Source organism: Amia ocellicauda, chromosome 7, assembly GCF_036373705.1.
Source record: "Amia ocellicauda isolate fAmiCal2 chromosome 7, fAmiCal2.hap1, whole genome shotgun sequence".
In the NCBI taxonomy this organism is placed as follows: Eukaryota; Metazoa; Chordata; class Actinopteri; order Amiiformes; family Amiidae; genus Amia; species Amia ocellicauda.
In genome coordinates, this window is record NC_089856.1 from 33317972 (window position 1) to 33332498 (window position 14527).

Here is a 14527-nt window from a genome sequence, read left to right on the forward strand (position 1 = left end):
TGTAGCTTTATTTTCAGTTGGCAAAATGTGCATGATTTATATTTAAACTACCCGTAAATGGATGCAAATAATCTTCCCTTTTCATGTAATAAAGCATGCATATTTTGCCAAAAAGTAATAAATGTGCAATTCTCCAGGGGACGTCTGGTAGGATCAATTTTGAGATTCTTGTAGGTCAATGAGAAGGACTGAATGCATATTGTACTTATGACATTTTGATGTCTGGCTAAAGTAGAGATTCTGGCTATTGGGTTGGGGGCTTTTTATTTCTATATTTAAGAATGTTCAGGATTTAAATAATCAAAGCTCAAAGCAGTAATTTTATAGTTGAATTTCTACATAATATATTGAGTACTTGAGTATATGTAGTCTCAGAGTCAGATCTGAATACCTGATTTCAAAAACAATACGATGTGATACGATCCACAAACACCCAGCTCTAAAAGACAAATCCTCTGACGTGGGGAATTAGGGGAGTGACGTCACCATCACAGGCTGTTGTGTATAGTTTTACATAATAATGTTCCGCACATATATGTTACATATAAAAGGTGTATTTTTAAAGCATGGACTTGGATTTTGGTTGGGGTTTAATCAAAGATATGAATGGTTTAAAGTTCTGATATTTCGAATGAGAACATAAGTGATATTTTCCACTAGAATTAAGATTTGGGTTCAAACTAGGATAACCAAACCCTTTGTGTGTCATTGCTGAAATAGTATAGTTAAATGGATGGAGTGCTGCAACCTATTTTTTGTTGTGCTACTAAATTTCAATATGTATCTTCTTCCATTCCCTGAAGGCTCCACTAAAATTAAACATCAAACATGCACTGTTCTTTAGTTACCTTTTAATCGCCTCACCCCAGCACCCTTACAGAGTTAATAAAAAAAAACAGAAACATTCATTTTTAAACAAATTCTGACACATACAAATATATTTGTTGTTCCTTTTAATACAAATTAAAATAGATGCAATTCACGCAGGCGTTTAATCCATTCAATAATGGCAGTAACATTGTGGCCCAAAACGTCTTCATCAATCCTTCTTTTTAAACACCTGATGACAGACTTTATCTCCACATGTCAGCTCCTGAAAGGGACGAGGATAATGTCAAGTCATTTAACAACAACAACAACAACAACATCAACATACAGATTTATATAATTCAGTATCTCCAAGAACTTCACAATAAAGCTCAACTGGACCATAATAAGACACTGAAGAGCAGGCAAATATTGGGTCAAATATTGTTGATCCAGAATGCCACAAACCAGCCTCATCAAAGGAACGATCCGGGACTAGAAATATAATCTACATATGTAAACTCAGTTGACTGACAAGCAATTTTGGTAATTTAAATTATTTGTCACCATCTAAACTTTCTAATCTCACTCATGCTCACTCTCACTCAAGTACATATAACACTATACATTGTAGTTCTATGGTGATCAATGAACAGCATCTCACCATGTGCAGTTTGTCTCCTACAATCCAATGCTTCCAGCCCCTGTTGGGTTTCTCGCCTTTCTGGACACAAACCAGTTTATCTCCATCCCATGTCACGAGAGTCTGGAAGACAAAAAAAAAACATTGTTGTCTAGACATTTGACCAGAAGACAGTCTGACAGACAGCTTCCAATTAAAGTTAATGACATTGCATCATCATTAATTCGATTTCTAATCTCCACACCTAGAAATGCACTTCCCTCTAGCTCAGGTTTCCTCTGTACATTTATTCATGTTCTTTGCTGACTGAATATTTCACATTCTCTTCAGAAAATGGCTGGGGACATATATTTTTCTTGTATATTTTTTGCTTAACATGTATTTTGCTGCAGAAATGGAAAAACTTGCAAACTAATAGATTAGCTTACAAATGCACCTGTAAGTCTAAAGAAAGATTTCATCAAAACATATATGGTTTTTTGAGTAATAATTCCTAATGAGTAACCAGGATCAATAGATTTGTATAATACTTCATTGGAACCAAGGGAAACTATAATTAAAATCAAGTTAGACTTAGTTTCTTAAGTCTGCAAAATGTGAACGTCAGGGCTGATTTATTTAAGGCCAGGACCTCTTTAGTTAAAGGCCTGTGCTCCGAAACTACATGTCATGGTAGAATGAAACAACAACAACAACACAAATACAGAATTGTTGACAACTTAACAAGCTTTGCAAGGAAACACTGCCTAATTTAGTCCAAGGCCTTCAGAGGTGAGTGACTTACTGATTAATTGCACTGCACTCTCAGATATCAAAGGGAATGTACCAGAATTTTGCTTTTTTTATTCTGTGAGCAAAAATTACCTCTGAAATGACAATCTCCAAATATTTTTTAATTTAAAGGAAGACAGTTTATTACCTTGACTACTCTGTTGTCCAGGCCTTTGGTGGTTTCCTCAAACTCCTCTCCAACTGTGAAGCTCACCTCATAGTTTCGGAATGTGCTCAGGGTCTTTGTCTCAAACTTGTCACCATTCTGAACAAATACCTTTGTCTGACTCAGATGTAGGGCAATTTTACGGGTAGCAAAATCTATATCTGCAATAAAAAAATTAAAATCATGCATAGGGACAATCTCTTCACTTTATTTCAAAGCGATACATTAACTTGATATTGCATCACACCAATGTATTCGGTCACAAACGTTCAGTTTTGTTTGAGCCACAAATATTCAATCATGCGGTCAGCCGTGCGCTTGAGACAAAATCATTTTGCATTTAATACGATTTGTTATTTATACATTATTTTCCAGAACTCAATTTACATTGGATTTATTTATTTATTTCAATCCCTGCTTTTTTATTTATTTTATTACATTGCATTTTCCATCTCCATATTGTTATGATTTACGATTACCTCATGAAAATTAATGTGGTTAAAATAGAATCAAATGATTTTTTGCTGGAAAATAAAACAAGATGAATTTGAGATAAACTAACAGGAAAATGTGATGGTCCGAATTACAACATCTAAGCCAATGGTATGCAATGGCGAATCAGCACAGCTTTATCGTGGCATGACATGCAAAGTTAGACTTAGAGTTTCTCTAAGGGATAGAAATGCAGAAGAAAAATCAATATTTATTTCACACATTAAGTAGCAGAAGCCATTCAAATAGTCAAGGTTAAGCTGCACTGACAGCTTCTCAATAAGCAAATGAGGCAGCACTGATGCCCTGTGCTCTTTTTCATGCAGAGAGGTAGCAGCTTACCAAGCGCTTTCATGTAGTCTTCAAAGTTTTCATTGCTTTCCATCTCCCATCTTCCATTGAAATCTGCCGGCATTTTCACTGAGGTTAGTTCTGGGTGGTGTGCAGACTAGAGACTCTGGCTTACAGGCAAATAGAGAACGTGAAGTATCTTCTGCCCTATTTATAGACTCTTTCTACAAATGTGGCCTCAGTTCAGAGTTCATTAGATAGAAATGTTTATTGCTCGGATGGCATTGCATTCAGCCTTTTAACTTCTGTTGCAAGGGTCAGTAGAACAGAATGATAGATTACTAATTCTAATGTGCAATTAGCAATGGCAATTTACAAAAGAGACGCACAGACAAAAATCGATATACAGTTTTTCATTCAGATAAGAAGCCCCATGGGTTCATGTGGGTCCTTCATACAGAAACAATTGTTTTCATATTCTTATTTAATCCATTTTTTCTAAAAGTGATAAATAAATAATTTAATAAAAAACAGTAGTAGTAAATATTTTTAAGAATCCATAATTTAAATTAGATATAGAGTGCAGCCTATACTTGTCAGAATTAACCCCATGATCACTGAAATAATCTTTAGTAATCTGCATGTGAATTAAAGTTGTGTTTATACAGTATCATAGTCCAGGAGATTAAGAAGGTGGGGTAGGACAATAGGATAAAAGCCATGCAAATTCTCTTGTAAAATCATCAGGAAAATGTCAGAAATGCATGTAATTATGCAGCTTGTATGAATTTATGTATTCTCTTCATGTTTCAGTTGAAATTGACACATTTAGGGTGCCTGAAATCATCACCTGTAAAATAACTTAATAAATAATTATTAATATTATGCAAGCCCCTGAATTCCATTTTCACAAATACTAAATGAGAGACAGATTACAATTAAATTGTATGGCAACATAAAGTGATAAAGTACCTGTTGTTGGAATGAATGAATATTTATCTTTTCAGTTCTTTGGTAAGAAATACAACCTGACACAAAGGTACTATGGAACATTAACCAGCCTTATCAAATCCTACTGCATGCACTGACACAAATATATACTATTATTATAGTTATATATATATATATATATATATATATATATATTTACAAATCTTATTTTTATATATATATATATATATATATATATATATATATATATATATATATATATAAGATTTGTAAATGGTATGTTGTTTCCAGAAATTGCACACTGAGTTTTGGCACTGATTTGTTACAATTTTGTTGCGTCACTGGCTGTGTCAACAGAAATCTAGCAGGAAAAGCATAACTTACTTCCAATAACCCCTGCATGTTGCCAGTAGATTATTAACTTGATCATATATTTAATGCCAGAACATACAAGTTCCAGTTTTTAAAACTACACATGAATACAGAAATACAATTGTCACAGTACAAATGTTCATTTTCTTAACCCGTGTAAAGATGCTGCCACATAAAATCTTGAGTACAGCTTGCACCACTTCAAAGACAAAATATGACTTTATTATCTATTCATAACTTGCCACAGAGGCAGTTTCTTGTGCTGATTAAAGCTCTATCAGTAAGTGTAAAGGGCAGCCTTGCGTGGAGACCCATATCAGTGATCAGACTGATAACAATCAAATTTCTTCATCTAATGCTATAAAATCACTTTGCTTTCAGAGCTGGCTTTTAAAAATTATGCCCACAAATTGCTTGTGTATTTTATGGGATTTGCTTAATATAAATTGGCATTAAAAAAAAAGTCTTTATGACAGTCAGATCCATGCTGCGGTGTTCTTAATCAAGGAAGGTGTGAATAACATACTACATGGTGTGTACAAAATAAATGTGATTGTAGGCTTAGATTAAAATACTCAATCATTCTATATCAGAATCATCATATAAACTGGAAGAAAAAAGCTGTAGGGAGATTCTGAAACAAACATTAATGGAGTAATGTTTAAAAAGTCAAGTGGCCTTTTTCAATAGCATTGCATTATTAATAATTCAGATACTTGCATAAATCAATTTTTATGATGATGATTGAAAAGTGTTAATGACAGTATTCTTAGGCAAATAATACCTTTCAGCAAAACCTTTTAAACTGCTGGGATCTGACCTCATTGCCGAAGAAATTACAACCTCCGTGAGCTGTCATTATCGTGATCGTTCCCTACAGAAATATACATATTGGCTCAAACTTCAGTCATTCAAAACGACAAACACATTTCTTTATTTATTCTTGTTTTATTCAGATGTTTGGCACAAAATGTGGCTCATAATTCAATTTCTTTTTTTATTTCAACATTTTGATCGGAGGTAAAAACTGTTAATAACTAGATAGGCAGGTAGACAATACATGGATAAGAAAAGAACAAACGGGTTGAACAGTTTCATTGTTTTGTTGTGTTTAAATCACAAACTAGAAGTCCTTAGTCTGTTACACAGTTGAATAAACCCAGTGAAGGATAAGTACAATTCAGTATAAAGCCACACCTCTAGAGTCTTGGCAAATATGAAGACCATGTCAGTTTGTATTGTGAGATCTGCAGAATATGAGTTTCTCTGGGAGAACTATGAGCACAAGCTTCCTCCATAGATTTGCATGTCTCTTCAGAGACGGCTGGGAACATTCTGTCCAATGAGAAACCTTGTTACTGCGGGACCTTCTTGAAGATTTGTTTGCACTTCACACCACAGGCCCTAATTTCCTAAACAAAACACACACTGGCATTAAAAAAGACCACATCAACTCTTACAGTCCATAAAGGGTGCAGAAACAGAGGGAGAAGGTTTAAAAATACTGTTACGTTTAAACCGACAAGAGGATTTTCTTTTTGTCTTCAGATAGTGTACAAAAGAGCACTACATGAGATGTCCAGGAGAGGGCCCCAATTTCATAATCACATGAGAAGTGATTGCAGGCGACATTGTCTGAAGAATAATAATAAAAAATCGAACCAAATAAAATAGTTCAGCTTTATTTTAGCTAGAACTATAAGTGTTATTTGTATTGTTATAGAATAAAAGTAATACAAATAATTCAGATTCATAATTAACATCCAAATGCCAGACACATAAAAACCCCATACTTGTTCAAACCAATCATTTTTGTCCCCCCAAGGCAAGTGATGTATTATTATGATGGACTCCACAAGATCCAAGTATTGGGATGTAGAGAAAAATCATTGACTGAAATTAACCTCTTTATGATGAGCATTACAAGTTCAGAGGACAAACCCTCTTTCAAAAATTAATTCACTGGGAACCGCTTGGTAAATCATTTCTGCTTGTGCTTTACCAGCATCTGTCTTTTCAGCAGAAAATCCATACAAACCTGTTTTCGCAACAATACATGTAAAATGTTTTGAAAGTGCATACAAATGTATTATTGACAGATCTACACACTTAAGGTACCATTTAAGACCATCAGTTTTAATGCCAGTGATTAATGATGTACATGCAAGTGATTTATAGCTCATTACTAATGCATCATAGAGACACTTTATAAATCACGTAGATCTCTGTTGTTCTGATTGTTTATAATGGCTTATCTTTCATATGGAGACACGGACTACCATCAATCAAGACGCCATTACCCACTGCTTAAATGCAAAAATGAAAATAACTCCTTAGTGATACATTATTAATGCCAGCAGCTGCTTATTTCGGTTCTGAAAGTATTTAGTCCTTAAATACAGCAATAGTTCTATTCATTGTGGACGCTAACAAATGTCCTCTGGATAAAGTCTCCCACTTTTAACGTGGTGGCAAAACTGAATTTTAAAGGTAGAAATGCTATACAATGCGCTTCCTGTTCTGTACATCATATAAATTATACATGTAAGAGTTAGCAAAAGTCTATTATCTTTGAAATAGTATGTGATGTTAGAACACAAGTTTCTGTCTCAAATGTTTTGCTAAATCATTTATTGTCAAACAGATGCCCTCATTAAAGACTTTGGGAATGGAAACAGCATTATGATAAGCAAAATACTTTTATATTAAGATATAGACGCACTTCTCCATGTTCACAAGGGGGGTCGGACAGACGAAATGTGCAGGAGGCACCTTAAACGGGTCACAAGATCTTTTCTGAAGTGAACAAATGTTGAGGTGAGCGTGATGGCTGTAAAATAAAAAAAAGACACCACAAAGATTTACCAAATGCATTTCGTCTCCTTCCACCCATTGAGTCCATCCTCTCCCTTCCTTCTCTCCATTCTGAACGCAGACTAGCTTGTCTCCATCCCAGGTCACAGTGGTCTATCAAAAAAGCAAGCAAAGGTTTTTTAAAGGTAATAGCACATCAGACACCCTTTGATTGATAATGCTTGCAATAATTACAAAAAAAATAAACAAAGACTTGAGACAGTGCCAGGATAACCAAGTCTGTTGTATTTAGTGCTTTTATGCATTGATCCTCACCGCATCCCAAAATGAATGGCTTCTGAAAAACAATTCCTTGGCCTGGTCTGAATGATCGTGCTTGTTCTTTTATAAACAAAGGTGATTTGTAAATGAACTGCTCCAAACCTTGACACAAATAATATATTATTTGAAATCATGAGTTACTACTCATATGTCATTGCTCCCTTTGGCCTACTTTCTGTGCAAACCTTTCATGTGTATTGTACACGAAACAGACTAAACCGTTTGCACAATGCAGACAACTGAAAGGGTGCCTCGAACTCATATTGCCAGCAAACATCAGATAATACTCTGCTTTGATAAATCAGTTCAATCATTTATGTGTTCTTGAATAGACAAAAAAGCTAAAGTTTTATTTCATTCAGAGTTTTAACAGAGCACCACAGTATAAGCAAAAGTAAGAAGTACAAAGATGTACAGAACATTTACAGATGTCTATGAATTGACTTGAAATAGACAAATTGAGGCCTTCTTTCACACAAAAGTAGTAGTATGTATATAATCTATCCAGAAAAGCCTATTTGTCTGTACTGCTCTGAACAGACTGAAAAGCAGGTGTAAATTTGAAAAGAAAGAAAAAAGGTAAAGGTAAAAAATTATAATATTTTAACATTTATATCTACATTTGTAGTGTGTGCGGTCAGCACCCCCTCTCAGATTTGAACCAATGTCTCTCAGGCACACATCACAGCGCCCCCGCTCCACTTAGCCTTACCAGCAGAGCGAAAAAGCCACTATGCCAAGTGACCAGTCCCTGATTTGGGTCATTTGTACACTCAGACAGGGATTATGTTACTGTAATAAACTCATACCCTTTGAGCCCTGTTACAGAGATACTCTGCCCATTACAGATAGACTATATGTAATTGGCAGAGTATCTCTGTAAAAGGGCTCAAAGGGTACGGGTTTATTGCGGTGACGTAATCTACAAAAGTCTGCCATGTCTCGCACCCCCAGAAAGGGTGTCTTGCATCCCATTTTCTCCCTGATATAGAGTATATAGTTACAGATGTTTTTTGAGGTCTGAAATGTATACAAAAAGCCAAAAAAAATCATACAATAGACTCTGGGTCATCTTATTTACAATTAATCCAATGTAGGATAGTTTATTCAGTGAGCCATTAACTCCTTTGCTACAAGAAAAATATCAATCTTTCCCAGTGGACCATGAAAATCTCATAGTTCTAACTGGAAAACCTAACCAGTGAATTTGCAGTGATGGATTTCCCTCTTCCCATGTTTGGGACATGACAACTAGATGGCAGTGATGCCTTTTAGCATCTGAAGTCCCCTCCCATTCGCCAAAGTTTATTTTTGGTGGATGGTTTTTCCTGCATTGGATGGGAACCACAACATTAAATAACTAATGAGGAGGGAGATTAATTAAGCAATTAGGGGTCTACAGCCCTGCCATAATAGCTTCTTGTTGATGTTAAATGCTAACCTTTCTCTGATCTTGTTCCTTTATTCAGAAGCTGTGCTGAAATTAACAGAACAGCACTACAGGAGACACCTGTAAATGCTATAGCTGTTTCACCAAAATGAGGCTGAATGGATTAACGAACACCTTGTAAGGGGCAACTAACTTGGAAAGTGCCAAAACATTTACGGGCCCATCTTCTTGTCTCACCTTCTCATGAATTAAAAAAACTGCACACTTAAAACACTGCTACAAATTAAATCTTTGAATGTATTAGTCTTTCACTGCTTGATGTTAAATCTTGTGGTAATTCCCGTCAAATGAGAGTGATTAAGTGCAGCCTTCAGGCTTTATTCAAACACCTGTCTGAAACACTGATTTTATCATCTTATTTTTCCACCAAAGTGCTCATCAATGCAAATGCAATGTAGTAGTTCTCATGCTGGGATGTGCCAGTCAAACGGAGTTGTTACCCAATATTATGTGACAAGAACAAGGTCATTTCTGCATTAAACTATTTGCACCAGTGCTCCAGAAACAAAAGAAAATATGCTTGTATCTGCTTCTGGTTAGTTTCATGTATTCTACACACCTACAAAACATTGTCTGGAGTCAGAGAAAAGAACACTGCAAACGTCTTATGAAATATTTGTTATGCAGTCGTAGGTGTCAATCGGCTTCATATATACAACAATAAGGTATGTTGCATTGAAAACTATCACCGTGACAACTAGAGCACACTCTTCAACTGCTAATCCCAAAGTACTAAATACATTGAATTCAGCAAAACACCATGGACTTACTGTCAAGTAGATCAAACTTCAAATGTTATGCATCAAAAGCGTACAGTTTGATCCTCAATGATCTTGCTTACTTTGATTATGTTGACATGGTTGGACATGGGTGAGAAGATATTATTAATTCTAAGGCCCAAACTATTTAATTCAATCTGGAACTTACACAAACATGCTTTTCAATAAAGCTCTTGTGTGAGATGATTTAATTCTTAATGACCCATGGCTAACCCATTCTAATCTCTCCTCGCCCCACACTGAAGGGAAACACAGGCCCTTGTGTCAGAAACAATCCTAATTCTTACCATGCATTTGCGATCATCCACCCCGGTCAAATCCTCCTCAAACTCCTTCCCGATTTCGAAATCCATGTTGTAATTTTTGAAAGTGCTGAGCGTTTTAATGACCATGTGATCCCCATTCTGAATGATGTCTTTATCAGGTTTCAACAAGCCTGCAATTTTCCTTATTGCGACGTTCACATCTACAAGGGTTCCAAAAGATTTAAAGGAGAAAATTAGGCAAGTTCTGAACAAACACACACATTTTACTTAAAGGATATTGTTTTGGCAGCACTGTCAGGTTAAATGCACAAATGCCACTTTAAATGAAATGCCACTGAGTTAGCCCATGAAAGCCCATTTAACAGACAGGATTGTTGGATACTTTTCATTAAATTGTTCCCATTCCCTTCCATGCTGTTAATTTGCAGGCTGCGAAGTTTATGTCCTGAAACAGCTCTCAAAGCTTATTTTATATAGCCAAATATTTCACCTCAAAAGTGTATTGCTTAAACAGAAGTACACATAAGATGGTGTATCATTTTAACACCCTCAAAATATGCACTTTGTTGTGTTACTGGGAACAAGACAATGCTCTAAAAAGGGATTGTTAGAAACATTATCAGTCACAATCAGATGCTAGCTTACCACATGATCAGTTTTTCTAGGCTTTTTCTTTGATTGTTTATATTTTTTATCATGCAGATGAATTATAATAAAACAACATAGAAATATATGTAGTGGAATAGCTCTCAAATGGAACTCCTTTTATTAAACTATGTGATGTAAGACTAACATAGCATTACAACCTAGCCCATTATTTCTAGATGTTAAGCTTTTTAGTTCCCTTTGTACTACTAATAATGAGACTGACATTAAGAGCAAGAGTAGAAGCTTCCATAACCTAATTTCAGTGTTTAACTGCCTGGAGTGGATGTTCGTGTGCCAGCCAGCGAAACACTGTTCTCAGACGCTTCATTAAAATGTGAGTGAACGAATGCATAGGTAGACAAAAATATGGATAATCTTTTAATACAGATGGTAAATATCACAAGGAACGTCCTGTGAGGATTATTGAACCACTGTACACATGTAATGTTCTGTGTGATACTTACATAAGGCTAAATTCAAATATTTAGAATATCTCCCGTACACACACTTAAACTTATCTCCAAAAGATTTTAGTGCTTATAGTAATATAACATTTTGGAGAGAGGTTTGGAGTGGGTGTGGGAGAGGATTTCTGTTTTTCAATAGGTTTCCCTGCACCACAGAGAGTTGTGGATTGCATTTTGTCTAAATTCAAATAGTTACATTATACATTATACACAGTGCTACCGTCACTCAGTGTGTTTTGGAGGGGGGGAGAAAATATTTAAAGTGTCCCAGAATCAGAGAGATTTATCACATAGATCAGGTCTTTTCAACCCTACTGGAGAATCCCTGAGTCTTCTGTTGTTTCTTTATTTTTCCAGCTGAGCTTAATTGACTAATTGACAACTTAATTAAACTAATGATGTGCTTAACCAGACCTTTTAAATTGTTTTCAGAAGGAAAATAATTATAAAAAAGGATTAATTAATGCATCAATTAAGTCATTGACAGCTCAGTTGGAGCAAAAACTCCAAGACCACAGGGGTCCTACAGGAACACAGCTGAAAACCCTGGCATTTGATAAACAATATACCAATGACTACACATACGGATAGTCCCTGTGACTACATCTCCCTCTGTTCTTTATCTGAAATTAATGTCATATACAATTATGAGTGTGTATCCATTTAGAAAAGTGTAAATGCACACTTGTCAGATTGGACCTGATAAAATGTAAAGATTGAATGATTGATTGGTTGGTTGCTTGCTTGCTTTAGGTTACTGTTGGTGTTAAAGACGCTTTACTTAATGTTATTTATGCAGCCAGGATGAGGATGTTTAGCCTTTGACAGAAATCCAAATTAACAATTACACCTGATGCGATGATACAGTAAATGTATCCCCATGCTTCACTTGTCCAAAGCACAAGGTTATTTTCCATTTATGTAAATAAAATCCAAATAAATACTTAGGCAGCAGGTTTCAGCAGTTCCTAATTAGATTACTCAGATCTACCTTAACTTGGATACAATGTACATTAAATGCAGTCCAACACTTTGAACTGGATTATGCAAACAATTAAAGAGCGATTAATATAAAATAAACGAAATTGCTTCCTTTGTTCATACACTTGCACTCTCCTTTAGTTAAAAGTGCTATTTTGCTTAGTCTAATTAGCATCCTTGTTTTCTGTCATGAAAATGACAAGCATATTTATACAATAAAGTTCATTCTATTTAATAGCATCATTCAAACAGAAGTGCTTGCCTTCTGTTGCTATCGATGGAAGCATGCTAATTGTAAGATAATTATATTACTTCGTATTACTTTGCAACATGTTACAAAGCCTTATAGTTATTCCAAACCTACACGATGACCTTGACCTGTATTTGAAAAGTACTTACGATTTAAAGTTTTTATGCATTTATTGCCATTTAATATTCCGTATTATACTCTCCAGAAATATGTACGATATTTTAACTAGTTTTTTTCTTTAAAGTACATATCTTGCATGACTTAAAACATGTTCTGCATAATTCCAACCAATAATAAATGACAATAGAAGAAAATAAACAAGCTCACCCAGTGCTTTCAAGTACTCTTCGAAGTTTTCATTGCTGATCATTTTCCAATATCCATTAAAATCTGTAGACATTTTGCTCCGAGTTGAGATCCGGTTTCTTTCCTGCTCAGTTTTCAGTTCACCTGTAAATGCGAGGATCTCTTTCAACAAGCCCGGCTTCAAAAGACCCTTTATTTGCCCAGACCTATTAATCGGATTACATTATTGCTCCGGCGTTACTGTTGCACCCCCCATTTCCTTTAAAAAGACGCACAACTTTGTTCTTGTATAAGGAGCGCTCTACTTATAAACCGAGGCTTTCAAAAGTATATCGGTTTCGTTAGATCCTTGTTAATCATTAGGATGAATCATAGGAAGCCTGTTTTCGTAAAATTTTCTGATATATGTCTTCACAGTGTTATTTTTTTTAACACAGTGCAATTACTAATACATCTTAATGGGTGGAGTGGTGCATAGTTTAATATCCTCAAAGCAATAAACCGTGCTACTTCATCAAGTTATTTATGCACTAATAAAAATAACAATAATAATGGATTTATGATATTAATACGAGATGAATACACTCCATTAACTACATTCCACTGCGAGTTAATACAACAATTAACATAATGAAATGTACTCAAATATCTTCTGGCAAAAATGTATTTACTGCAGCTTCTTTCTCAATGTTATATCTCTTTTGCCTGTGCACATAGATAGATCCAGAGCCCTTCAGCCTGAGCCCCAACTTCTGGGCACTATACTTGCCCTGTATACGTTTTTCTTTTGTGAAACTTGCTGAGAAAATTCGAGTGAATTTAACCTTATGTGGCACAATATTTTTCAAATACATCAAATAAAAATCTCTAGCCAATAATTGAAATTTAGCATTCTGCTACTTGCTTATTATATCATAGTAAACTGAGATCCATTCTCACCTTCTCTCCCACTGTCACTGGACCAGAAGAGTTTTTAACACTTTTAAATTAAACTCTGCTCTGTTTCTCTGGAAAGTGCTTTTCATATCAGAGTTTACGGGAATGAACACAGGCGATTGCACATTACTTTTAGTTGGTTACCATTTGGAAACAGTATGACTACAGCGATCTCACAGAAAGATGGGTACAAACCCAGACTAAAAGCTTTATGTTGATGAATGCCCCATTCACCTTTAACACATTCATTTACTAGATTAAACAGCCTGTGGGAACCATATGCCCTTTGACTCTTTTAAAGAGTCAAAGAAAAAAGAAAAGAAGAAGAAAAAAAATAAACTAGACCATGAAATGAAACAAAACAAGGATAAAGCTTGTGGCTCAACTGGTAATTTCATAATTTCTTTGTTGCTCTTTTATGCATCACCATTGTCAGATGTATTTGCTGTACCTGGATGCTGGATGCTTTACTTCCAATACAAAGTTAATACAGCTTTGTAAATATTGCAGGGCTCTCATAAAGGGGAATTAATTAGTACAGCAAATATTTAGGTATGGGGCTTACTAGAAGATTAAGCGATCAGTATTAAACCTGTATTAAAACCGACCAGTGTTTTTCAGGTAAGTAAATAAACACACACACACACAATACAACACAATGGAATGACAGGATTTACATGATAATCAGCATAATCGATTAGATGATTACTTATTGGTGCAAAAGTAAATATTTCTGAAGTTCTCATACAAGGAATAAAATTAAAAAGAGTCAAGTCTACACTTTCTTAATATTGAGTCCTGTATAATGTCAATCTC

The 14527-nt window shown here is 35.1% G+C and overlaps 2 protein-coding genes across 3 annotated transcripts; both read right to left on the reverse strand.

The window, feature by feature from the left end:
• Positions 1-834: 834 nt before the first annotated feature.
• LOC136753304 (retinol-binding protein 2) lies at positions 835-3378 on the reverse strand. Its single transcript, XM_066709289.1, has 4 exons — positions 3222-3378; positions 2370-2548; positions 1472-1573; positions 835-1093 (listed from the first exon to the last, which is right to left on the reverse strand). The coding sequence occupies exons 1-4, from the start codon at positions 3292-3294 to the stop codon at positions 1040-1042; spliced, it is 408 nt and encodes a 135-aa protein (XP_066565386.1). The 5' UTR covers positions 3295-3378; the 3' UTR covers positions 835-1039.
• Positions 3379-5403: 2025 nt separating this feature from the next.
• Positions 5404-13837, reverse strand: rbp1.1 (retinol binding protein 1, cellular, tandem duplicate 1). 2 transcript variants are annotated; one of them, XM_066709288.1, is made up of 5 exons: positions 13715-13837; positions 12797-12919; positions 10145-10323; positions 7359-7460; positions 5404-5905 (listed from the first exon to the last, which is right to left on the reverse strand). In XM_066709288.1, exons 2-5 carry the CDS (start codon positions 12867-12869, stop codon positions 5849-5851), a joined length of 411 nt encoding a protein of 136 aa, XP_066565385.1. In that variant the 5' UTR covers positions 12870-12919; positions 13715-13837; the 3' UTR covers positions 5404-5848. The 2 variants fall into 2 exon arrangements, with proteins under 2 accessions (XP_066565385.1, XP_066565384.1); XM_066709287.1 differs by lacking the exon at positions 13715-13837 and having other exon boundaries at positions 12797-12961.
• Positions 13838-14527: the final 690 nt, after the last annotated feature.